Source organism: Ursus americanus, chromosome 11 (genome assembly GCF_024610735.1).
Source record: "Ursus americanus isolate L20-20 chromosome 11, mUrsAme1.1.p, whole genome shotgun sequence".
In the NCBI taxonomy this organism is placed as follows: Eukaryota; Metazoa; Chordata; class Mammalia; order Carnivora; family Ursidae; genus Ursus; species Ursus americanus.
This window is the reverse complement of record NC_142137.1, coordinates 33,060,911-33,088,304: the sequence shown is the minus strand read 5'-3', so window position 1 is coordinate 33,088,304 and position 27,394 is coordinate 33,060,911. Positions and strand designations below refer to the sequence as shown.

Genomic DNA, 27,394 nt, shown 5'->3' with positions numbered 1-27,394 from the left:
TCCAACTTGCTTGAAGTGGGGCAGATCATGTCTGCGCCTTGACCCTGATGAATTAGGTTTTTCAACATTCTGATTCTAATCAGTGAAAGATGATTCATGTCCCTCCGTTCACCAAGGTGACTGAGTGCAGGGAACAGAGGAGTCGACACAGTGATGTTTGTGTTTGGCAAAGATGGGTCTGAGAGTAGAGGAGGGATCATATCGGAGAAAGGCTGAGAGATCAATAAACAGGCCTTTAAAAAACTCACCCAAGGCGAAGGCTGCCCTGTCTTATTTCTACCAACTCTCCTGAGTCAGGACTGATGCAGAGCGTGTGCCAAGTGTTCAGAGGGAGGGAAGTCTACCCAAGAACGAAGTGACATCACAGTGTATCTTTCTACAGGAAGAGGAAATGAAAGAGTGTGGCTTCAGGGGGTGGGAGGTCTGAAAAGTAGGTGGAGGCAGGAATGGCAGACTGGCTGTCAGATCATTTGTTTCTCTTTCTGCTCTTTGCCACTCAGGTAGCTTCTCCAGTCTGAGTGAACACGTAATTAATCCATGCGTGTTCCTTTAAGCCTTCGCAAGAGAGAGGGTGGGGCTAAAGCACGGTGAACTTGGATTCCAAGGGACGTTGGGGGCGGTGGGAAGGGACACACAGTCGGGGTCAGCAGAGCTGATGCCAGCAAGAGGGAAGCACGCTCTTCTATTTCAAGCTTATCGGAACCCCTATCTTCAGCTGGAACTGCTCAGGCTGTCGCAAGCACTCGAGTGAGGGAAAAGGCCCAAGATTTACTTCTTTCAACTCCTGTTAATCATTGACTCCTGTTTTGTCACAGATTCTCTTCTTCCTAACCCGGTTCCACCCCACAGTTCCAACGCATTCAGATCTCTGGAGACTTTTGATAACTTCTTGCTAGAACATTTATCCTATTTGCATACCTCCACGTTCATAAATTAGATGCAAGGAAACTAACATTTGGTAGAGCCCCTTAGGAAAGTAGCCAACTGGTCTCATTTAAGGGTCAGGAGTTATGGCTCCTAGATATCTTACCACCTTCTCTCTATCACTCATTTTGAATATTAATAAAAATATCTAATTTACGCCTCAAAAAACAAGGACTTTTCTCCCCATGCTATTTACACGTTTTGCTTGTGCATCTTCCTGCTCACCATGTCACCGTTACCTCTTCTAGTTCCTGAGACTGCTCCTTCCATTAGAAATATCGAGAGCTCCAGTCCCGACACCGTGGAAGTCAGTTGGGCTCCGCCCCAATTCCCAGGAGGACCTATTTTGGGTTACAACTTAAGGCTGATCAGCAAAAATCAACAATTAGATGCAGGAACACAGAGAACCAGTTTCCAGTTTTACTCCACTCTACCAAATACCACCTACAGGTAAGAATTAAGGGGTGCGAGCAAGACACAGCCCGCAAGGCTGCAGAAACAGCTTTACTTCAGAAACATGGCCCCAGAGACGTTTCCAGATATATTTGGAAAACTCCCATTGACTTTGTGTTGTTGGGTTGAAGTTACTGTAGTGTTTCTCAAGTTTGTATGTTTGTTAGACTACAGTGTTCTAAGCAAAAACATTCTCAAGTATTTCTATTATATTCAGAGGATCCTTATAAAGGGCACCAATAAAGACAGCATAAACACCATAAATACCATTTCTTCATTTAACCCAACATGAAAAAAGTAAGAAGGTGAAATTTTGTTAGTGATGCTTTCTTATTAACCATTAGGGGGATTATTTTATTATTGTTAGCTTTTCCAGCATTTACTAAGGCCTCTTTAAATTAGGGGTAGGAATGGGGGTCATGCAGATAGCAGAGTTCAGTTTTTGACCCCTGTGACCCTGAACTGTTCTATGCGGAATGCAAACAAGGATGTGATTGATGGTCATCTCGGTGCCGAGCGGTGGGACTGAGTAACTAGATACATGCATTGCCACATTGTTCTTTAAATAGAAATATTATTGCTCCTTCCCTTTTTGTCTCATGTTCACACCATGCCATGTGAAACACATCTCTCTAAATTGTTTTTGGACTAGGTTTTCCGTTGCAGCAGTAAATGAAGTTGGTGAGGGGCCGGAAGCAGAATCTAGTATTACCACTTTATCCTCAACAGGTACAACCTGGGAATGCCCCTTCTGTTACTCGGGAACTGAGGGGGTGGCCAGGGTGGGTTCAGATCTCAGAGCGCGGGCTCATCTGGTGGACCCAAGAACCCCACCTCTTCTGCCCAAATCAACACTGTCTTTTGGTACTTGGTCAACTCCAGTTTTAGATGAATCCCATCCAGTATTTGACAAATAGAAGTTACTGGACCTGAAGGTTTTAAATTAGAATTTAGGAATTTCAAAATTAGAATGAAAAATTTAGGGATGAGAAAAAAGTGGCCTCATACAAATCCTTAGTTTCAGATGACATCATTAGTGATTGTGACTCACGTGCATACGCTTAGGAAGACGTAATCGTCTTGCCCTCACCCCAGGATATTTTGCTTCTAATATGTTTTATCAGCATAAATAAGTTTAAACAAGTAACACAGAACTGTAAGCTTTTGCTTTGCAACTTGATACATCGCATTTGCTGTTCCCCAAAGAATTTCCTTCCTAATTATGTTTTTGTTCTAGATAACATTAAAGTTCATTGACATTCCCATTTTATATTCTGTATCATCATTTAATACGTATCGGATATCTTTTTCTTCCATTCTCCTTCAGATTTTTAAATATATCTGGACTTAATAATTTACATTTTACCATTTCAAATATTCAATCTACCAAGTTAGCTTTTGTTATTATTTTGCAAGTACTATTTTTTTTTTCACTTTGGCATTTAATGATTGCCTAGGAGATTGAATACTTACTGTATGATGCCTGTGTGGAAAAAATAATAAATGAAAATGCTTTCAAAGAAGCACAGGAAATATTCTGGGGACCCCAGTAGGAGTCTTGAACAACACAGAAAGATTCAGAATTCTAGGAGTCTGCTTTCTATTTTCGCCCCAATCCCATTTGCCGAATGGACTGGCCCTTCCCCTAATCTGCACGCGTCTACACGTATGGAGTGTCGCCGATCCCCAGCCTTTGGTTTTTTGGCTGTTACTGGACTCTAGGAAAGGAGAGGCATTTTTGTTATGCAAGAAGCATCCGAAGGATGAGTTAAATATAGAGCAGGTTTAAGGTTGTTGTGACTGCAATTATTGCATAACTTTTATTAATTGCCCTTCATCGGCGCACCCTGCATCAGTCTCCAGCCGAGTGGGACGTCAAGCAGAGTTCTGCAGTCCTCAGATTTCATTGCTCTAAGGGCTTTTCTCTGGCCTCAAACGGAGAGAAAGTTGAAGACAAAACAGAGACAACCAATGTCTGTCTGGTGTTATGCAACAACCCCGTCTGGCCCGGGCTGGACCCCCTCCCCCGAGCGGTCACATTCTCAGGGCTGCGGATAATGAGCCGAGCTCCTGCTGGCGCAAGGCTGTGGAGAATGGCGATCCCTTCCGTGGTGTTATTTTGGGGGCACTTAGGGGCACATACATATACACCCTACTTGATTGACACCGTACTTCCCACCCCCAATCACGGAATAGTGCAATTTATGCTGCCTTTGAAATGCCCCCGGTGGCTTCAGAGAAAAATCTGACCAGCCTCTTTTGAGCGTTAGTTGCCTTGCTTCGAAGGATGGTAATGATTTTTGTGTGTGTCGATGTGCATGTGGTTGGTCTGCCTATAAATCGTGTTATTGTTTTAGTTCAAGAAGAGGAACAGTGGCTCTTTTTATCCAGGAAAGCTTCTCTAAGAAAGAGATCTTTAAAACATTTAGTAGATGAAGCACGTTGCCTCCAGTCAGACGCTCTGCACCATAACATCACAGGTCAGTACGATCGGAAGAAACGTTTCCTCCGCGTGAAAAAAAAGACCCAGACTGACTTCTATGTTAATCTCCTTATTAAAAATTAAAGAAATAAATTTCCTATCATGTAAGGTTCTTTTTGGTTATGATATCATAACACACATGTATTTGCATGGCTCTTCTAGGAATATCAGTTAATGTCCACGAGCAAGTCGTTTATTTCTCGGAAGGGTCTCTCATATGGATGAAACAGGCTGCCAACGTGTCTGATGTGTCTGACCTGAGAATTTTTTACAGAGGTTCAGGATTCATTTCTTCCATCTCCGTCGACTGGCTTTATCAGAGAATGTATTTCATCATGGATGACCTGGTTAGTCTGAGGACTTAAAGTGAATAATTAGGTATCGACACTCTCATGCATGTCTTGATGTATCTACAAGTAAACGTAATTAGTTCCCTCCATAAGTACTCAGTGAGTATTTACTAAGTTTCAGACATTGGGTTAGCACTGAATCATAGATCTGGTCTGTAGGAAGGTCCAGACTTTACCTAAGACTAGTCCTGACCTACGGTTAAATCATCTTTATTGGTGATTTTTCAAAGCCATGGGTTTATTGTATTAATGGTAATTCATTTTTCATAAGAGAGTGGTGGTGCCTGTGCTATCACTGGGTAAGACTACCAATCATGATTAAAATCAGCTATAAGCGTTTTAAATTATGTAATAACCAAGGGTAACTTCAGTGGTCTCTAAAAATACAGTATTATTGAAATCTTTGAGAAGACGGTCCTGATGTGTTTCAACTTTCCTTCTTTCAAAGGGACAGGCTTATTACAATCACCATGGCTGGAGGCCCATAAACTTGGATACAGCTTAAATTTTAAAAATAGTTGAGGGGTGCCTGGCCAACTCAGTCAGTGGAGCATGTGACTCTTGATCTCAGGGTTTTAAGTTTGGGCCCCATGTTGGGTGTAGAGATTACTTAAAAGAAAAAAAAAGAAAAAAAAGAAAAAAGAAAAAATATCTTAAATTGATTGGTTCCACAAGCCAGGAAAATAGGTATTTGTATTTCATTGATATAAACAGGATGTACATTCATTAGGATATAGGATATAAAACTGACTTTTATTACGAGTTGGTTTTTTTTTTTTTTTTTTTGCAATACTTTGAAAAGTGGTCAGGGACTAGCACAATTCTTTTTTTTTTTTTTAAAGATTTTATTTATTTATTCGACAGGATAGAGACAGCCAGCGAGAGAGGGAACACAAGCAGGGGGAGTGGGAGAGGAAGAAGCAGGCTCATAGCAGAGGAGCCTGATGTGGGGCTCGATCCCATAACGCCGGGATCACGCCCTGAGCCGGAGGCAGACGCTTAACCGCTGTGCCACCCAGGCGGCCCCAGGGACTAGCACAATTCTATGCATAGAACAGATGTTCAGGAAATACTTATTATTAGAAAGGGGTGGGAGGTGGGGGACGCCTTAAAAAATGAAAAAAGAAATAGTTGTTGGCCAAACTGAATACAGACAGACACTGACTACAGATGCATGCTTGATTCTCTAGGTGTATGTCTGTGATTTAGGAAACTGCTCGAACGTTGAGGAAATTACTCCTCCCTCAATTACTGCACCTCAGAAAATTGTGGCTGATTCGTACAATGGGTAAGTGTTAGCCTTATACCTATGAGTTCTCTTCCTTGGCAAGAATCTTTGGGAAACTTGCTAGATAGTGAAACATCATAGAACCAGAGGAGCCAATCTATGTATCTTATTTCAAATGTAATTAAATCTAGGCGAAGTTCGCATTCTATAGAGCCACAAGGAAATTTCTTGCAAACTCGATCCACAACTTCTCAAGTTGAGTGGATTTTTCTCTCCTTTACAGTAAAATATGGATAGATGGGAAAGATCTCTTCTCTGGGTCTGAGGGACCCAGGTTCCAGTCCTGGAGTTGTCATTTTATGGCATGACTCCAGGTCTCATATCCCCCTCAACACTCCCTAGGGGAAGTCTTTCCTGGCTGTGATTCCTCCTTTCATTGTACTGTTTCTTTTGCTGAGCAATTCCGCACCGGTTCGTTTCCCTGGTCCTGTTCTCAGACTTAGCAGAGGCTGGCGTAGCGGCCTCCGGATTAGCATCTTTGGACACAGGTGTTGATGGTTAATAATAAGTAAAAATTTCCCATTTTAAATAACTATCCCCCCCCCCAAATAAAGTGGACACATTTTAGCTCAGCTGTTCTGCTTAAATTGCACTCTGACTTGGAATACGTAACTTTGTACCTGTGACTTTTTTGTCTGTATGTGGAACATACCAATGCTCGCCCATTCGTGTTAGTTTGAGGATGAAATGAGGTATTCCTTGTGAATATATTTTGCGAGACTAACAGGTTAATAGGTAATAAGCAATGCCAAGTTTATAAGATTTGAACTTTTCATTTTGAATGAAAAAAATATATAGCCCATGACACTTTATTTTTCATGAATTGATCTTCTCTTTTTTTTTTAAGATTTTATTTATTTGACAGAGAGAGATACAGCGAGAGAGGGAGAAGCAGGCTTCGCGCTGAGCAAGGAGCCCGATGTGGGGCTCGATCCCGGGACCCTGGGGTCATGACCTGAGTGAAAGGCAGACGCTTAACCAAATGAGCCACCCAGGCGTCCCCTTTTTTTCTTTTTTTAAAGATTTTATTTATTGATTTGAGAGAGAGAGCAAGCGCACAAGCAGGGGCAGGGGCAGAGAGAGAGGGAGAAGCACACTCTCCCTGAGCAGGCAGCCCAAAGCAGGGCTCGATCCCAAGACCTTGGGATCATGACCTGAGCTGAAGGCAGATGCTTAATTGACTGAGCCACCCAGGACCCCCGATGAATTGATCTTCTTAAAAAAAAAAAAGGTTGCTCATTATTGATCTGAAATCAAGTTTTCTATTCACATTCATTCATAATTTACTAGGTACTTATTTTGTCTTGATACTTAAGTTTGAATGAATCACTGATTCAAGAATATGTTTTACAAACACTGTGTTGTAGGGTGAGTCCTTTGGGTCCCTGGATCTTATTTTTCTCATTTGTAAAAGTGTAAGATCCTATGTGATGGAACTTTGCTCCTGGCATTTACCCCAAATGACGCATTTTATGAATAAACTTCACCCACTAAATAAATAATAATAAATATATTTATAATATTATGTATAATAAATATAAGAAGGAAAATAAACCACCCACTAAATCAGTCACTCAAAATCCATCTCAGTGAGGTCTCCGCTGGCTTTTTTTCCCATTAGATAAAATTGATTTGTGCTTAGATTTTGAAATGAGACTAGAAATGATAATGATAATATTAATTGGGCACTTAATATGTGCTTGTAAGTGTATTGCTTCCAAAAATTAATGTAATTCTTGTTCAACCCTATGAAGTACTTGTATTACCTCGGTTTTATGGATAGGAAAGTAAAGCACAGCTTAGTAATTGCCCAAGAGCACACAGCTCTTCTGCAGTGGGGCTAGGACTTGACTTCCGGGGCCTGTCTTCTAATCATCTCCTTACACACTAATAGAGTTTCTGTAAAAATTAGCATGTAATTTTTAGCAACACTTTGTATTATATAGTGTTCCTAAGGAATTGCAGGTGGGTGAAATCATTTATTCTCCATTAGAAGTGGTTTCCTCTTTGCTCTTATTTTGCACCATTGAATTATTCACTCATTAAGTTTGTACTTACTCTAAACCTCCTACCTTCTTCCCCCCCCCCACTGCTTCTTCTCCTTCTCACCTCTGCCCTCTCTGCGCAACACCTCAGCTCCACACACCTTCCCTCTCTTTTCTTTCCCTTCCAAAGTGGCAATGAGGGTTAAAGTCCTGCCCTCTCTCTGCTTCAGTACAAGGATTGTAATCTTCACCCCAAATCTTCTTCCTCTTGTCTGCTCTGAAGTCTATGTTCTCTTAATAGCTTTGAACTTGGGAAACTAAAGCAGGCAGTTAGGAGCCAAGTTGTTTCCGCTTTTTGCCTGCTGCAAACGTCTCTTAAGAAGAACATAAGTTCACATCTCAACATGGAGTTTATACTTCAGGATATTATTTTAGCACAGGGGTCGAGCATATTGATAAAGATTTGGAATAGTCATCAAGGAGAACAAGGGAGGGACTGAATAGGACAAGGAAAATAATTTGACAGTTGTGGTGAGAGGTTAGAATCCCGTCAATCCATGAGGTTGTGATGAGAAAGATTTACTAAGCAGAAGTATACTTTTTTTTTCTTTCTTTCTTTCTTTCTTTCTTTCTTTCTTTCTTTCTTTCTTTCTTTCTGAGAGAGAGTGAGAGGCGTGGGGTGTGGCAAAGGGAGAGGGAGAGAGAGAATCTTAAGCAGTCTTCACGCCCAGTGCAGAGCCCAACTTGGGGCTTGATCTCATGACCTGAGCCAAAATTAAGAGTCAGGTGCTTAACCCACTGAGCCACCCAGGGCCCCAGCAGAAGTGTACATGTGTTAGCATCAGTCTCCATGATCACAAATTCTAAACTAGCTTCATTCAAGTTAATCGTTTTGTGTTTTAGTTAAAATTGTATCTACAGGTTTGGTTTATCAATGAAATATTTTAGTGGTGTTTTCTGTTTCATTATTAAAAATTCATGTGTACTGTTACCATGAGGTTTGGCTCCAAATCAGGTGTTTCTTTTCCCAAAATTCTTCCACTGGCTTCTTCTAAGTGCTAGGAGGTCCATCCTAGCTGTTTTGCTCTCTTGTGGGTATTTCTTCATGAATTGTAAAATGGTGGCTCTATTGCCCCACTCAATGGTAAATATTAAAAAAAAAAAATAACAAAACACTTAGTCCACTGCAAAATGCAAAGTAGTTTTGCTAGATATTTACAGCGTTACAATAACTGGTTTTAGAAAATGGGTTAAAAGTTTTTGCCTTCTTCTATTTTATCCTCCACCATGCATGGGAAAATGTATGGAAAGAATTGGATTTAAAAATACGTGCATTTTGGAGAAAAGTATTTTACAATAAATAACATGTTTAGCCATGTCATTTTTATATACTATGCATTCCTTTAAAAGTAGGCTTCGGTAGAAAATCTTAAAGACCCTTTCTGCTCTTAAATTCTGATTCCTTATAAATTCACATATATAATTGGAAGACAAAGCATTGAAAGCGAGGCTGAAATTTTCCAATGTTCCAGCTTCTAACTTAAATGAATAGTGCATATCTTTAGTAAGTACCTTTACCCTGTGCACCTTGGGACACCCTGTACTTAGGGACTGGTGAGATACATGGTTCTGATTGCAACCCAGGATGAAGCAGGGGGCGGAGGTCACTCACCCCCGCTTGCACTGGGTCACACCAGGCTTCTTTTGATCCCATGTCAGGTATGTCTTTTATCTCCTGAAAGACGGCATCTATAGAGTGGATCTCCCCGTGCCATCTGGTCGGGACTCGGAAGCCCTGCATATTGTGGAGAGTTGCGCGTTAAAGGACTTTGCAGTGAAACCACAGTCCAAACGAATCATTTACTTCAATGACACCGCTCATGTCTTCATGTCAATGTTTCTGGACGGTTCTGCTTCCCATCTTATCCTAGCTCATGTCTCCTTTGCTGATGTGAAGAGCTTTGCTTGTGAAAACAGTGACTTCCTTGTCACAGATGGCAAGGCTGTTTTCCAGCAGGACTCTCTGTCTTTTAATGAGTTCATCGTGGGATGTGACCTGAGTCACATAGAAGAGTTTGGATTTGGTAACCTGGTCATCTTCGGCTCCAACGCCCAGCCGCACCCGCTGCCGGGCCGCCCGCAGCAGCTCTCCGTGCTCTTTGGCTCCCACCAGGCCCTGGCTCAGTGGAAGCCCCCCGCCCTTGCCATAGGAGCCAGTGAGTGCCCCCCACCCCCCGTGTTGCTGGAAGGAGGAAAGTTTGAATTGCTTGACATCACGACTCAATTTTGAGACCCTGTATGTGATTATTCAGTCATCAACCAGAAGTGCTATTTAGCTCCAGAAAAAGTGCTTATACATTTGTTCTGCATTAATTGTTTTACGCTAGAAGGATCTCTATATTTCTCGTGAATATGCTAACACTAGTTGGAACGTTTATTGAATGTCTACCAGGAGCCAGGCACTGACATTTTGGTCTGAGTGAATATGTTAGCCAGAGGGATAGAGCAGGCGGGTTGAGATTTGGGTCCATCCAGACCTTGCATGAATTGGAGCAACTTCCTAAAACTCTTTGAACTTGCACTTTCATCTCCAGACAGGCAGTGTATGTGGAGGGTAAGCAGACAGGCTCTGGAACCAGCCTGCATGGGGTCAAAGGCTGGTCTTGTCCTTTATTGGCAGAATGATTCTGGGCAGATTACTGAACTGCTCCATGCATTGGGTTTCACTACTAGAAAATGGGAGCGTTAATGACATCTTTCACTGGGATTGTCATACAGACAGAACTAAGGTGTGTCAGTAGAACACTTAGCACAGGATCTAGCTTTTTCTGTAAAGGAAGGACTAGATAGTATACATATGTTCAGCTCTGTGGGCCATCTGGTCTCTGTGTAAGTCCTCAAGTCTGTCGTTGCGGTGTGTAAACAGCCCTAGATAATATGTAAATGAGGAACTGTGGCTGTTCCAGTACAATTTTATATACAAAAACAGGCAGTGGGCCAGATTTGGCCTGTGGGCTGTAGTTTGCCAACTCCTGGTCCTAGAGTATTGAGCAAACATGGGCTATTTTTGACTTGAAGGCAAAGCTAATTATGCCAGTCTGCTGTATATTTCAACCACTCGAGAGGCAGTTTTTGTTGTTGTTGTTGTTTGGTTTTGTATAGTTTGGGCTTCTGGGACGAACAAGCTGTACAAACACTGAGCGTTACATTAGAGATTCATCATTAAACATTTCTTTCTTAGGAGCCTGGGTACACCTGGGGGTGTTACTTGACACACCTCTGATAATTTTATGCAGCCACATGTGTAGCTTTGACTGAGCTTTGACTCTGATGTGTTGGAAATGATGTCCCCTTCGAGGGAGCATGGACTATGGCGTGGCTGGAATGGACAGTGTCCTAGTCCTATCGTCAGGGTAACCCTGGCGACTAGCAGGTAGCATGTTTACTGCCCAATTACCCTTCCACTCAAGATGAAGCTGTAGATGAATTCATGGACAGCCTTTTGTTTGCCCTTGGCTCGCTCATCCTGGTGAGTAATATGGTTTAACTCTTCTGATTAGGCCCCTCTGCCTGGCAGAACTGGATTTATGAGGTGAAAGTATCAATGCAAGACTTTCCTGAAACCACTCATGTTTTCTCGAACATCAGTGGGACCATGCTTCATGTGCCCGAGCTGCAGAGTGCTACGAAATACAAAGTTTCCGTGAGAGCCAGTTCTCCCAAGGGGCCGGGCCCTTGGTCAGAGCCGTCGGTGGGTACTACCCTGGTGCCAGGTGAGAACATGCTCTTGATTTAGGAGTAATTTTGACAAAATGGGTTTATTCCCTGTGTCCTTAACTCCGATGTGGTAAAGAAACTGGAATGAGGATGCGTGGATCTGTTGAGTATGTGTTTATTATCTGCATGAGGAAAGCAAATAAAGCATTGTGTGATATTTAATTTATGTTTCTAAATTATTATCTTAACTTTTTCAAGAGATCTTTGAGGAAACAATATAATTTTCTTCTTCTTTATGGTTTTCTTCTTTCTCATGGTTTATGAAGCAATTAATACCCTTTGAACTCTGAAGGTCATGGTGAGAGACGTTGAGGGCTGTAAATTATGCTGAACTCCACCCTCTTGGCTGAAAGAATGTGGAAAGAGAACTATAACACTTATATTGCTGTTGTTATCACCATGACTTCTGGGGGCTCTGCATGGAGCCATGGCAACCAATAGCCAAAGGGGGAGGGGAAATGGTGCCATGACCATGGCATTGCTATGGAGGCAGTATCACCACACATTTCTCTTCACATTCAATTTCAATTATTTATGTAAAAATCAGAAAATTATCTCTTAATACAATATCTATTAATACAATAGATAATTCTGTTAAGCAGATGTAATCACTCATATCCTTCCATAGTATTTTTCAAATGTCAATAGTCTTCTACCTTATAAAGGAAATCTTGGGTATAAGATGTGTACCTTAAAACATGTGCTTTCTGTGATATTTCTTTTAATTTCTTTTTCACCAAACAGCTTCAGAACCACCATTTATCATGGCTGTGAAAGAAGATGGTCTTTGGAGTAAGCCATTGAATAGCTTTGGCCCAGGAGAATTCTTATCCTCTGATATAGGAAATGTGTCAGGTAACCACCAAATCCTTGTCCACTTGGATGTCAGGTTTCCACATATAAGACCTCCTAAGCTCTTCGATACATCCAAAGAATTGAGTGTTTTGGTATAAGGTCAATAACGAAAGGAAAAAACATTGACTGAACTACACTACCAGTGATGCCATTAAGAAAATGCCAGTTCTCCTGTATGGGTGTTATTTATTATTTCAAATGTGAGGCTATTTATTGATTTATGTCCATTTTAGTAAGGCTTTGATATAGTTCTCCTGTATTTGAACCTCTCAATGTTATCTCGAGGTAACAACCTCTCTGGTTCCACGAAAACAGCTACACTTAAGTAATTTACTATAGTCGCTATAAGACTGAAGCAAGGAATGGTTGCGTGAAGTTCTAAGTAAAGTGGAAGAATAATTTCTTGACAAAGACGATTATTAAGTAATAAGTATGCGATTTTGCCTTGAAGACCTTAGGATGAAGGAAAGTCTTCATTGTGGGATGGTGTACCGGTGAGCTTGCCTGCAGACATTTTCTCTAATTACGTGAATTATTTGTTCTATTTGCTGGGCCACTAAAAGTACGGCATTTCTGAGCAATAGAGGGAGGACTTGGACTTAGGAAGCAGTGTGGTCACAGTAGAAAGAATGATGCTTTGGAGTTGTCTTGAATCTGGGCTTCTACTGTTTGAATCTGTGAGGCCTAGGGCAGAGATAATCTCACTGAGTCTCAGGTTTACCAAGTCAAAAATGGGGATAATTCCTTTTTTTTTTTTAAAGATTTTATTTATTTATTCGACAGAGATAGAGACAGCCAGCGAGAGAGGGAACACAAGCAGGGGGAGTGGGAGAGGAAGAAGCAGGCTCATAGAGGAGGAGCCTGATGTGGGGCTCGATCCCATAATGCCAGGATCACGCCCTGAGCCGAAGGCAGACGCTTAACCGCTGTGCCATCCAGGCGCCCCGAAAACGGGGATAATTCCTAACTCATACCTTTGTTTTCAGATGTAAGTGAGGTGTGTTAAGTGTCCAGGACAATGTCTGGCAAAGACGTGGGGCTCAGTGAATATTAATCCCTCTCCGTAGTCCCAGGGGTTGAGATTTTGCAAGAACATTATTGAAACATTCTTGACAGATCCCTGAAGTTCTAATGAATATCATGTTCGTATGCGCTTTACAATTATATGGAGATGCATGTGTGATGGGTGGACTCACCACACTTATGCTGGCGTGCCTGAGAAATAACTGCTACCAATTCACTTTGTTTTGAGACATGGATTGGTATAACAACAGCCTCTACTACAGCGACATGAAAGGGGATGTTTACGTGTGGCTGCTGAACGGGACGGATGTCTCAGAAAACTATCCCATATCCAACATCACAGGAGCAGGGGCTTTAGCCTTTGATTGGCTGGGTCAGTTTCTCTACTGGGCTGGAAAGACATACGTGGTAAGTTAAAGCTCAGCATTCTGGATGCTTTAGAACAATACCCACTTCGGTGACTTCCATGTCATTTTCATGATTTCTTTTTCATCCTTGGATACCACCTATGCTATTATTTATTTAATATTGTCTCCAAACCTACTCACTTTTTAATTAAGAGATATTTATATGGAAAGGAAGCTTTATATCACTATTTGGTATACTAGTTCTCTATTTTCAGTAATATCTTAAATATATGAAAACGTTCACCTGTGGGTCAGTGTCCTGGAGGAAGATGACACACCCCAAGGCATGATTAAAGGAAACCCAGAGAAGCGACTATTTTCAAAGGTGTGGAGAAGGCTAAGGGAAATGAGCAAAGGATGTGGAAGCACGCCCGGGGCTAGGAAGTGGGGGAAGATACAACCACCTTCAGGCAGATGGGGGCCGGGGGGCTGAGGGGAAGAAGCTGGTGAGGGCTGTAGTTATAGGAGCTGCTGACGTGAAACCCAGCCACTGTCAGATCTGAGTGACTAAGGCCACCTGGCCTTCTTTCCTTCTCCCCTCTGATCTTCTGTCAGTGCGTCCATTGGCTGCGGGTCCCTGGAAGCCAGAGGAGTCCAGCTGATGCAGTCTATAGCCCCAGCCTCCGGGGGCGCAGAGTAGGGCGGAGAGGCTGGAAAGTGTAGCTGGATGCAAAAGGAAGCCATCCTGCGCAGCTGCGTAGTGGTAGACTTCGAAGAGAAGGATGGCTAATGATGAGAATAGTGGTCTGACCGGTCAAGAAATATTATCCTGGAGTCATTTTCTAATCAGGAGGGCACTAATTGTCCATTTATTCACTCAACAATCGTGTATCTACTACCAATGTGTTGAAAGCCATGAGGATAGGCGTAGTAGGGAATATAAAGTAAGTAGTAGACATGTATATGCTTTAAAAAATTCAACTTTATGAGATACAATTCACATACAATAAATTTCACCCTTTTATTGTATAAAACACAGTGTTTTTTAGTATGTTCACTGTTGTGCAAACCATCGCTACTCGTCCTTGTACTTTTGACGAGATAAAAAACATATATAAAATAATAGAAGAAGCATGCAAAGCAATGTATTTAGAGACAAAGCAATGTGGTATAGTCTGAATTCATAAGTGCCAACGATATGCAGGTGGAATGGAGTTGAATGGGGTAAATCTGAGAATACTCCCTGAAATGGATTAGTTTAAAAATAGTTTTGAAGGAGGAAGTGGAAGAGTAGATGTAAAAACTGCTTTCAAGTGTTTGCTCTATCTCTTACAAAATTGTTTAACCCCAGGGAAAATTACTTAACTTCTTTGAACCTGGTTAACTTGAGATAGAAATCCTTTATAATGTTAGGGTTACAGAAGCTAATATTTTAAAGATGAAAATATACACTGCCTGACACATAATAGGTATGCAGTAATGGCAGTAATTAATATTAGGGAAATATACCGATAGAGAAGAGAAAGGAGAGACATCATCATTTATCAGGATGTATACATCTTCTCAAGAGTCCAATCAAATGCATTCTTATCTAGCAGTTTTTCAATTGTCTGGTTGTATGATTAGGAAAAGTAAACATTTTAAGTCAAAATCAATTTGCCTCCCTTTTTTCTAGAGTCATGAAAAGAGATGAGCTCCACGAGGGTGTTCCCCGTGACTATTATGTCCCCAAGGGTTTGCGCACTACTGAGCACATAGTGCTAATAAATATTCGGGATTGGGTGAATGGAGCAGTTTACTAATGATTGCAATAAGCTACTCAGAAATAACCATGTCATGTGAAAATTATTAACCCACCGTACACTTATGTTTTCTAGATACAAAGGCAGTCTCTGTTGACAGGGCACACAGACATTGTGACTCATGTGAAGTTGTTGGTGAATGACATGGTGGTGGATGCAGTTGGAGGTTTTCTCTATTGGACCACATTATACTCAGTGGAAAGTACCAGGCTAAATGGAGAAAGTTCCCTTATACTACAGGCACAGCCTTGGATTTCTGGGAAAAAGGTGACGAATTAAAAATAAGATTTGATCACTTAGTAATATTAAATAGTGCTATTATACAGTTATGACTACTGTTTCTGCTTATTGTGAATAGTTCAGGTAGAATCTGAAAGGAAATACTGTCCAGATGTTGGTATAACCAAAATTTCTCTAAGTCTCATTTAATTGTCATAATGATTAAATAAATAAAAATACGATATGGAGAATTTTGTAATTTGCTTTATCTTGAATGGACCCATACTTAAAAGCATCTTAATTTCTGTTTTTATAGTTCTCAGGAATTATATTGGATATTTTAGAGCTTCTTGTTGGGTAATGATTAGATGTTTTCTTATATTCCATCAATTTTGGGTACTGACTGCTCTAAAAACTGCATCACTCCTAGGCAAATTATTTGACTTTTCTTTGTCTGTTTCCTTATCCGAAAAATGGGAATATTAGCAATTGTCCTTCTTCTTAGGGTTGTTGCAAAGATTAAATGAGATAATTAATGGGAAGTACTGAGAATAGTTCCAGGCACATGGTAACCACTTAATAGTTAAGTTCTTATTACCGTAACTAAATCTGAAAAACACACCTGATATAGGAATGCTTCTAAGCACATGTTACTTGCTCAACTTCTAGGAGCAGTACCTATTTTCTTAAAACCCTGTAGCTATTCATCTTAATTTCTAAATTTTGTGTTTCCTGATCATAGCAGTAACATATGTTTGCTGTAGGAATTTAGAAAAGCATGAAAAAGAAAAGTATTCATCCTATTTCAACCTAGAATATTCCTTAAAGTTTTTCTTATTTTTTAATCATTTTTTTCAGCCAATAGAGATAAAATACACATAATATAGATATACCAGATCATTTATAAACAAACGAATTGTGAGTTACATGATCTCCAATTCCAGGATACGTGGACTGTAATTCCTAGGGTATTTCAAAGACCTTATTTGCATATACAGATTATAGCACAGACATTTAAAAGAAATGAAAATTTACACACATATTCAGAGATTAATCATTCCTGTCAGATCATGAAAACATCCCTTAATTCTATTTTGGGGCCACTTCAGTCTGAATACAGGAGAGTATATTTTTTATGCCTCAATAATAAGTGTTGGGGCAAAGCACTTTTATTTTCATAAAAGCTTATTAAAGATAATATTATCTCAGGAGTAACTTTTTATCTATTCCTGGGGCTTTGTCAGTAATTTCCCCTACTGGTCCAATCTGGTCATTTGAGACATGTTCACTCAGGAAAGTTCTACAGTGGCCCTGGGGACTTTTCTGTGAATGAGTGAGAAATTAAATTTCTCAGCATGTTTGGGGAAGCACACCCTTGCTTAAACCCCCAATCCAAGTCCTCTCACTGGCTGGCGAGCCTTGCTGCTTATACAAATCTGTGTTCTGGGTCCATGGTTTGATGTCTTACCCATCTGCTTCCGTTAATGCTAGTGGGTGTTTTGAAGGTAACACATTTTGCACTGAGCAAAACTCTCCATTTCACTGTCATTCCTTCATACGTTACTCATAGACTTATCACGGAGTCAGGAGACACTTTGCTGTCAGCAGGTATAATAAAGTAGTCAGCGATTACTTAGAGGAAGACTTGATATTTGTGTGATTCAAAGGGAGAATGCGACGAGATTCTCATCTAAAGTGAACAGATACCCTTTGCCACATCTGATGGATCGGGCGGGCTCCTAGTACATAGTACATTTTACCACAGGATTAAACCTCAAGCTTTTAGTTTCGATCAAAAGGATCCTTTCCAAGGCATGGGCATTATTAAACATAACAACGGTTACCGAAGATTTATGGAACATCCTCTGGCTCTGTTTAAATATGGGCCCAAACCACAGATGCAAAGGAATGAGGTAATGACTCAACACCTGAATTTTGCTTAGAGCTCGAGTTGCTTGCTGTATTCTAGAACAGGGAGTTGTAGAGTATTCTTTTTTTAAGAGATAAAAGAGACTTTGTAATTCGGAAAACTCGAGTGCATCTCATTATAAATAACCAAACCAGATGAACCCGATTTTACTTTAACTGAGACAATAGTCAGTACATTTCTTTTAGCCTGAGGCAAGGACATGATGCAACTTCCCAAGGGCTGGGGATTGCTAGAATAGGGTTTTTGTTGTTGTTGTTTAATCTTGTGGGAAAGGAGGAGGTTGAGTTTCCTTGAAGACAGAGGCTGTGATATATATGACCCCTGGAGTTTCTCGCAGTGATGGGCCTTTGGAGCAGGCCTTGGGGAACCTGTCAGCAAGAATTTTCAGTTCTTGGATACCTTGCTGTATTCTTTTTTACATTTCTCACTGGCTCATCATTTTTGTTTTTATGCTGCGGTGTCTTGTTAAAGACATAGTCATCAACTTTAATCCTTGATTCCTCTTAGCCTCTAGGTCTGCTCTAGAAACAGTCAACCACTCTGAGGTCAGGCACCTGGCAATCTCAGCTTATTTGAAAAATACCTGTAAAGCCAAAGAAAGCAAATAGTTCCCTTGTGTTGTAACTTCTATCCATGCGGTCTGTTTCATAAGAGAAGCAGTCGTTCCTCAGGCCTTACCTAGACAACTGGACATAAAATTAAGACAGGCACCATTTCAAGAAGACGAGGAAAGATTAGTAAGGAGTGGTTTTCAGATGTTAGCTGGAAATAGAACTTTATATATACCTGACTCTATTTAATTATAACACATAAAAACCCTGTGTGTATTATATTTTTTAAACGTGTCAGGATGTTTTGGTTTAATTAACAGAAAATATAATTTAAAATGGCTTAAGACCTTGGTTCTCAAGCTTGGTGACATATTGGAATTATCTGGAGAATTTGAAAACACACTGGAAACTGGGTTCCAACTCCAGAGATTATAACTTAATAGGAGGCACTCTGGGAATTGAAGGGGTTTAAAGAACTCAGCAGATGATTCTAATGTGCATCCATGTTTGGGAACAACAGATTAAAACAACAATGAAATTCATTGGCTGATGTGGCCAGAGTCCAAATTTCTGGCCAGCTTTAGGCAAGGCTTAACACTGTGGTTCAAAGTTCCTGATTCAGTAGGACCTGAAATGTGTTGAGAATTTGTGATAAGTTTCTAGGTGATGCTGATGCTGTGGGTCCGAGAATCATACTTTGAGAACCACCAGAGCTAAATTTATAGAAGTCCCTGCCTTTTGAGGATTTTTAGAAAACCAGTGTCTACATTCAAATTTCATAACAATAGGCACACTCACATAATTTTGTATTCAGTGGAAGGTAAAAATCACTGAGTTTTTTATTCCAAAGAAGATATTAAAGTCTATTGTGTAGGTGTGACTTATTCACAAAGGTATCCTCCAGACATGTATTTGATTCATTTTCTTACCTTATTTTCTATTTAGGTAGTTGCTCTAACTTTAGACCTTAGCGATGGGCTCCTGTATTGGTTGGTTCAAGACAGTCAATGCATTCATCTGTACGCAGCTGTTCTTCGGGGGCAGAGGTAAGTAATCGCCCTTGAAAACAACTGGTTGAGAATGAGAATGACTTATGGCCTTAGTTATGTGATAATGCATGGGAATTCATTTATTCTTCTAATAAACGTTTACTAATTATCCACTGTTTCTGCAGGCATTGTGCTTGTGGGGAAAGATAGGTTTGTGAACAGCTACTTACAGTGGAATCTGGTGAATCCTGTGATGGGTAGAGAGAAGGTCCAGTGGAGACACTGAGAAGAATGCTTCTCGAGAGCCCAGGAAATGGATGGATATGTTTTTCCCTTTCCTTAACAAAGCAGAGCATACATGATGGAGTTAGGCAGAAATCATCCTGTATGGCACACATAAAAACCAGAGTGGAAAGAAGCACATGCGTTATTCTCTTGATCTGTGTTCTCAAACTTAGCCCCAGTTCTCGTTGGCATCACCACATCTTCTGTAATAGCACTGTCTGTCAGGTTTTATTTTCCCTATTTTTTTTCCTATACTTTTTTTTTTTACATTTTTGCTTTTTAAAAATTTTTATTTCTTTATTTTTTATTTTTGCTTTCATGGATTTCTTTTTTTTTTAAATAATTTTTATTTTGTTATATTAGTCACCATAGAGTACATTCCCAGTTTTTGATGCAGTGTTCCATGATTCCTTATTTGCATATAACACCCAGTGCACCATGCAATATGTGCTCTCCTTAATACCCATCACCGGCTTATCCCAATCTCCCACCCATTTCCCTCTGAAGCCCTCAGTTTGTTTCCCAGAGTCCACAGTCTCTCATGGTTCATTCCCCCTTCTGTTTACCCCCCTCTTCATTCTTCTCTTCCTTCTCCTACCGATCTTCCTATTTCTTATGTTCCATAAATGAGTGAAACCATATGATAATTGTCTTTCTCTGCTTGACTTATTTCACTTAGCATTATCTCCTCCAGTCCCATCCATGTTGCTGCAAATGTTGTGAAATCGTTCTTTCTGATGGCTGACTAATATTCCATTGTGTATCTGGACCAAATCTTCTTAATCCAGTCATCTGTTGAAGGGCATCTCGGCTCCTTCCACAATTTAGCTATTGTGGACAATGCTGCTATGAATATTGGGGTGCATATGGCCTTTCTCTTCACTACGTCTGTATCTTTGGGTTAAATACCCAGTAGTGCAATGACTGGGTAATAGGGTAGCTCAATTTTTAACTTTTTAAGGGACCTCCACACTGTTTTCCAGAGTGGCTGTACCAACTTGCATTCCCACCAACAATGTAGGAGGGATCCCCTTTCTCCACATCCTCTCCAGCAATTGTTGTTTCTTGCCTTATCAATTTTTGCCATTCTAACTGGCGTAAGGTGGTATCTTTGTGTGGTTTTGATTTGAATTTCCCTGATGGCTAATGATTTTGAACATTTTTTCATGTGTCTGTTAGCCATTTGTATGTCATCATTGGAAAAGTGTCTGTTCATATCTTCTGCCCATTTTATGATTTGTTTATTTGTTTCTCGCGTATTGAGTTTGAGAAGTTCTTTGTAGATCTTGGATACCAGTCCTTTATCTGTAGTGTCATTTGCAAATATATTCTCCCATTCCGTGGGCTGCCTCTTAGTTTTTTTTGACTGTTTTCTTGGCTGTGCAGAAGCTTTTTATCTTGATGAAGTCCCATAAATTCATTTTATCTTTTGTTTCTCTTGCCTTTGGAGATGTGTCACGAAAAAGGTTGCTTTGGCCGATGTTGTACAGGTTGCTGCTTATGTTCTCTTCTAGGATTTTGATGGATTCCTGTCTCACATCTAGGTCTTTCATCCATTTGGAGTTTATCTTTGTGTATGGTGTGAGAGAGTGGTCAAGTTTCATTCTTTTGCATGTAGCTGTCCAATTTTCCCAGCACCATTTATTGAAGAGACTGTCTTTTTTCCACCGGATGTTTTTTCCTGCTTTATCAAAGATTAGTTGCTCAAAGAGCTGAGGGTCCATTTCTGTGTTCTCTGTTCTGTTCCATTGGTCTATGTGTCTGTTTTTGTGCCAGTACCATGTTATCTTTGTGATCACAGCTTTGTAGTACAGCTCGAAATCCGGCATTGTGATGCCCCCAATTTTGTTTTTCCTTTTCAACAGTTCCTTGGCGATTCAGGGCCTTTTCTGGTTCCATACAAATTTAAGGACTATTTGTTCCAGTTCTTTGAAAAATGTCATTGGTATTTTGATTGGGATGGCATTGAAAGTGTAGATTGCTCTGGGTAGCATGGACATTTTAACTATGTTAATTCTTCCAATCCATGAGCATGGAATATTTTTCCATCTTTTTGTGTCTTCTTCAATGTCTTTCAAGAGTGATTTATAGTTTCTAGAATATAGATCTTTTAAGTCTCTAGTTAAGTTAATTCCAAAGTAACGTATGGTTTTTGGTGCTATTGTAAATGGGATGGATTCCCTAATTTCTCTTTCTTCAGTCTCATTATTCATGTATAGAAATGCAACTGATTTCTGAGCATTGATTTTGTATCCCGCCACATTACTGAATTGCTCTATAACTTCTAATAGTTTGGGAGTGGATTCTTTTGGGTTTTCCATATAGAGTATCATGTCATCTGCGAAGAGAGACATTTTGACTTCTTCTTTGCTGATTTGGATACCTTTTATCCCTTTTTGTTGTCTGATTGCTGTTGCAAGGACTTCTAGTACTATGTTGAATAATAATGGCGAGAGTGGGCATCCTTGTCGTGTTCCTGATCTTAAGGGAAAGGCTTCCAGCTTTTCCCCATTGAGAATGATATTTGCTGTAGGCTTTTCATAGATGATTTTTATGAGATTGAGGAATGTACCCTCTATCCCTACACTCTGAAGGGTTTTAATCAGGAAAGGATGCTGTATTTTGTCAAATGCTTTTTCTGCATCTATTGAGAGAATCATATGATTTTTGAATTTTTCCTTCTGGATAAAATCTAAGACACTGATCGATTTGTGAATGTTGAACCACCCTTGCATCCCAGGGATGAATCCCACTTGGTCATGTTGGATAATCTTTTAATGTACTGTTGGATTCTATTAGCCAGGATCTTGTTGAGGATTTTGGCGTCCATATTCATTAGGGAAATCGGTCTGTAATTCTCCTTTTTGATGGGGTTTCTGCCTGGTTTGGGGATCAAGGTAATATTGGCCTCATAGAATGAGTTTGGTAGCTTTCCTTCTGTTTCTATTTTTTGAAATAGCTTTAGGAGAATAGGTATTATTTCTTCTTTGAATGTTTGGTAGAATTCCCCAGGAAAACCATCCGGGCCTGGAGTTTTGTTATTTGGAAGGTTGTTTATCACTGACTCAATCTCTTCATAATTAATTGGCCTGTTTAAAAAATCAATTTCTTCCTGTTTCAGTCTTGGTAGTTTATAGGTTTCCAGGAAGGCCTCCATCTCTTCCAGATTGCCTAATTTATTGGCATATAGCTGTTGATAAAAGTTTCTAATAATCCTTCCAATTTCATTGGTATTGGTTGTGACCTCTCCTTTTTCACTCATAATTTTATTAATTTGGGTCCTTTCTCTATTCTTTTGGATAAGTCTTGCCAGTGGTCTGTCAATTTTATTGATTCTCTCGAAGAACCAGCTTCTAGTTCGGTTGATCTGCTCTACTGTACTCCTGGTTTCTAATTCATTGATTTCCCCTCTAATCTTGGTCAACTGCTTCCTCGTGGATGGATTAGGCCTGTCCCTCTGTTGCTGTTCCAGCTTCTTGAGGTGAGAATATAAAAACTACATTTTAGATTTTTCTATTCTTTTGAGTGAGGCTTGGATGGCTATGTATTTCCCCCTTAGGACTGCCTTTGCAGTATCCCATAGGTTTTGGACCGATATGTTTTCATTCTCGTTGGTCTCCATAAATTGTTTAAATTGATTTTTGATTTCCTGGTTTATTGAGTCATTCCTGAGCAGGATGGTTCTTAGTCTCCAAGTGTTTGAGTTTCTTCCAAATTTTTCCTTGTGGTTGAGTTCCAATTTCAGAGTGTTGTGGTCTGAGAATATGCAGGGAATAATTTCAGTCTTTTGGTATTGGTTGAGACCTGTTTTGTGACCCAGAACACGGTCTATTCTTGAGAATGTTCCATGGGCATTAGAATAGAATGAGTATTCTTTGGTTCTGGGGTGTAGTGTTCTATATATATCTATGAGGTCCAACTCATCGAGTATGGCATTCAAAGCTCTTGTTTCTTTGCTGATTTCTTGCTTAGGTGATCTGTCTATTGCTGATAGTGGAGTGCTGAGGTCTCCTACTATTAGTGTATTTTTATCTATATGTCTCTTTATTCTGGTTAAGAGTTGGCTTGTGTATCTTGCTGCTCCCCTGTTGGGGGCATATATATTTATAATTGTGAAATCCACTTCTTGAATACATCCTTTAAGAATAATATAGTGCCCTTCTGTGTCTCTAATTATAGTCTTTAGTTTAAAATCCAATCTGTCTGATATGAGCATTGCTACCCCAACTTTCTTTTGAGGTCCATTGGCATGAACGATGGTTTTCCATCCCTTCACTTTCAGTCTGGATGTATCTTTAGGTTCAAAATGAGTCTCTTGTAGACAGCAAATGGATGGGTCATGTCTTTTTATCCAATCTGCAACCCTGTTTGCGTTTATGGGAGCATTTAGGCCATTCACATTGAGAGTGATTATTGAGAGATATGATTTTAATGATGTCATGTTTCCTATGAAGTCTTTGTTTCTATAGATTGTAAATTTCTGTTCCATATCACTCTTGGGGCCTTTTTACTTTTATAGAACCCCCCCTTAATATCTCATGTAGGGCTGTTTTGGTGGTTATGAATTCCTTCAGTTTCTGCCGATCCTGGAAGGTCCTTATCTCTCCATCAATTCTGAATGACAGCCTTGCTGGATAAAGGATCCTTGGCTGCATGTTCTTCTCAGATAGAGCTTTGAAAATACCCTGCCAACCCTTCCTGGCCTGCCAGGTCTCTGTAGACAGGTCTGATGTTATTCTGATATTTTTCCCTCTGTATGTAAGGATTTTCTTCCCCCTGGCCACTATCAGTACTGTATCCTTGGATCTAATATTTGTGAATTGCACTCTGACGTGATGTGGTGTAGGTCTGTTCTCATTGACCTTGGGAGGGGTCCTCGCTGCCTCTAGGACACGAATGCTTGTTTCCTTTGCCAAATTAGGGAAGTTCTCAGCTACAATTTGTTCAAATATCTCTTTTAGACGTCTCTCTTTCTCCATCCCCTCAGGGATGCCAATAATTCTGACACTGGAACGTTTGATTGAGTCAGTAATCTCCCGTAATCTACATTCTTGAGATCAGATTTTTTTGAGCCAAGTTTCTGTTTTAACTTTCTCTTCTACCATCCCATCCTCCAATTCACTAATTAGTTCTTCTGCCTCATTTACCCTCGCCATCAGAGTGCCTAGTTTAGGCTGCATTTGATTCATAGCATTTTTAATTTCTGCCAGATTTGCTCTCATTTCTGCCCTTAGAGATTCTATATTCTCATTAATATTTTCATTAATATTTTTTTCAAGCCTACACATCATCTTGACCATTGTTACTCTGAACTCCATTTCTGACAATTTGGTTATATCCATATCCATTAGTTCTGTGGCAGAGGCCACAGACTCATTATCTTTTCTTTGCTGGGGGGGATTTCCCCTCATCATTCTGATGAGGAGAGGTTGCGGGGATGCCCAGAGCCCAAATTATTGACCAGGACCCAGGCAGTGTGCACTTGTTTTATAGGGACCTTAGGGATGTGGGCTTCTTGATTTTTCAGCCTGCCTTCTGGGGGAGGGGCCTGCTGTGCTGATACTCAGGCAACCCTATCTGGGTAGAGTCTCCCTGTCACCTGCAAGGGGGGATGGGGATGGGCACAATGTGAGCTTGTATTTCCGGGCTTTTGTTCTCTGGCGGCTTTCTGTGACTCTTCTGAGAATCAGAGCAGCAGTGGCTGTATCCTAGCCTCTGTCTCAGAACAGAGAGATTGCAGTCTGCTCTCTACTGAGCTCTCCTGGCCACTTTAACTCTGTTTCTGTCGGTGCTGCTAAAAACCCTGCAGCATCCCGGGTTGTGCTTCCTGCAGCCGCTCTCCCAGCCCTTCCTTCCAGGGCCCGCACCTCTCTGTCCTTTGTGCTTCTAACACCGCCAGCCAACCCCGGTTCCGACACGCGCTCCCGAGATCCCTGTTTCAGTGAGGTTTGTGCGAGCTCCAGAGCTCCGGTTTTCAGTTTGGATGCGCATGCACTCCTGAGCTCCTGGTTTCAGTCCAGTTCCAGTGAACGCTCCGGAGCTCGGTTTTCAGTCTGGTCGTGCGTGTTCCTGGGCTCACGGTCTCAGTCGCTCTCTCGCAGGTGCTGGTCCACGAGTCTGGCCCGCTCCCCCGTGCAGGTGGCTACCGCTTCCCGGTGCCTGAGCGTGTTGGCTCCCTTCCCTTTCCGGTTATCTTCCAATGTCTGTGCGCAGATTCATGGCTCCCCACTTCGTACCTCACTACTCAGCACTGGAGATGTTCGTTTGTAGAGATCCAGATGTATCTTCCTGCGTCTCAGGCTGATTCCGTGGGTGTTCAGGATGGTCTGGTAGATATCCAGCTCGACTCAGGGGACCAGCTGAGAAAGGGATCCCCTACTCCTCCGCCATCTTTTCTCCTCCTTGCAGAAAGTGGTTGCCTTTCTGTTCATAGAGTTTCTGCTACTCTTTTCTTCATTCTGCAGTTGTGTTCATAGGTATTCAGAATGGTTTCGTAGTTCTCTAGCTGAATTCCTGGGACCAGATGAACTTTAGGTCTCCTGCTCCTTTGCCATCTTGGAACTGGAATCCCATTTTTGCTTTTGAAAATTAGGTGTAATATACATGACATCAAATGCTCAGATCTTCAGTATTCCAGTACATCAGTTTTGGCAAATACATTTTAAGACACAGACATTTCCATCATCACAGAAATTTTTCTGCTCCCCTCCCAATCAATCCCTAACCCTACCCCCTGCCCCTGAAATATGCACTTTTAGTTCCTGCCTTCTTTTACTTGGCATAATATCTTTATGATTCATCCATGTTGTTATGTGTCTTAATCTTCCCTTTTTATGGCTGAGTAGAATTCCATTGCACGAACATATCATAGTTTGCATATCCTTCATGTGCATTTAGATTGCTCCCCAATTTTGGTGATAATGGATAAAACTGTATAAATATTTATAGACAAGGCTTTTTGTGGACATATTCTTGGATAAATACCTATGACTAGAATTGCTGGGTGATAGGGGAGATATATGCTTAACTTTTTAAGTAATTTCCTCATTTTCAAAGGGTTCTTACTACTTTGCATTCCCCCGAGAGTTGTATGAGAGTTCTGGTTCTGCCACATCCTCTCAACAGTTGGCTTTGGCTTTCTTTTTAATTTCACCATTCACTGTTGTGTGTAGCAGTGTATCATTGTGCTTTTAATTTACACTTGACAATGACTAACAGTTTTGACCACTTTTTAATTTGTTATTGACTATTTATATATCCTCTTTTTTGATGTGGCCGTTCAAATATTTTTCTCACTAATTGACTGTATATCTTTCATTTTTGAGATGCAGGAGATCTTTAAGTATTCTGTATATAAGTCCTTTGTTAAATATAGTCATTGTGAATATTTTCTCCCAGTATTTGACTTACCTATATATTTGTTGGTGGTATGTTTTAGTGAGCAGAAGTTTTTAACTTTGACTTATCCAATTTATCAATTATTTTCTTTATGGTTTGTGTTTTCCGTGTCTTCTATAAGAAATCTTCATCTATCCTAGGGTTATGAAGATTTTATATAATGGTTTTTTAATTGTTTTAACTTCTATATTTAAATATATGATCCATCCAAAATTGCTTTTTAGATATGACTTTTAGATACCGGTTTTTAGATGTTTTTTTTTGATATGAATTTCCAATTGTTCTAGTACAATTTGTTTTTCTTTGTTGGAGAGAGGGGGAGCAAGAGTGGGGGAGCGGCAGAGGAAGCGGGAGAAGCAGACTCTCACAGGGAGCTTGACTCAGGGCTCTATCCCAGGACCCTGAGGTACTCTATCATGACCTGAGCCAAAGGCAGATGCTTGACCGTCTGAGCCACCCAGGTGCCCCAGAGAGAGAGAATCTTAAGCAAGCTCCATGCCCAGTGTGGAGCCTGATGCAGGGATCCATCTCACAACCCTAAGGTCATGACCTGAGCCAAAATCAAGTTAGATGTTTAACCAACTGAGCTACCCAGGTGCCCCTGGAGTACCATTTGTTAAAAGGATTTGCCTTTCATTATTTAATTGCTTTGGTGCCCTTGTTCAAAATTATTTGACTGAGCATTTTTGGGTCAATTTTTGGCCTTTGATAATTTGTCTAGTCTCATGCAGATAGT

The 27,394-nt window shown here is 40.6% G+C and overlaps 1 protein-coding gene across 3 annotated transcripts in view; it reads left to right on the top strand.

The window, feature by feature from the left end:
* Positions 1 to 27,394, top strand: part of ROS1 (ROS proto-oncogene 1, receptor tyrosine kinase) — a 118,879-nt gene that overhangs the window by 26,141 nt on the left and 65,344 nt on the right. For all 3 annotated transcript variants that reach the window (XM_087865415.1, XM_087865414.1, XM_087865416.1), the window contains exons 8-18: positions 1,173 to 1,374; positions 2,030 to 2,106; positions 3,735 to 3,857; positions 4,022 to 4,206; positions 5,400 to 5,497; positions 9,202 to 9,698; positions 11,043 to 11,255; positions 12,004 to 12,114; positions 13,367 to 13,545; positions 15,362 to 15,553; positions 18,932 to 19,032. In XM_087865415.1, coding sequence (XP_087721541.1) covers positions 1,173 to 1,374; positions 2,030 to 2,106; positions 3,735 to 3,857; positions 4,022 to 4,206; positions 5,400 to 5,497; positions 9,202 to 9,698; positions 11,043 to 11,255; positions 12,004 to 12,114; positions 13,367 to 13,545; positions 15,362 to 15,553; positions 18,932 to 19,032 — 1,978 coding nt within the window. The remainder of the gene's footprint in view (positions 1 to 1,172; positions 1,375 to 2,029; positions 2,107 to 3,734; positions 3,858 to 4,021; positions 4,207 to 5,399; positions 5,498 to 9,201; positions 9,699 to 11,042; positions 11,256 to 12,003; positions 12,115 to 13,366; positions 13,546 to 15,361; positions 15,554 to 18,931; positions 19,033 to 27,394) is intronic.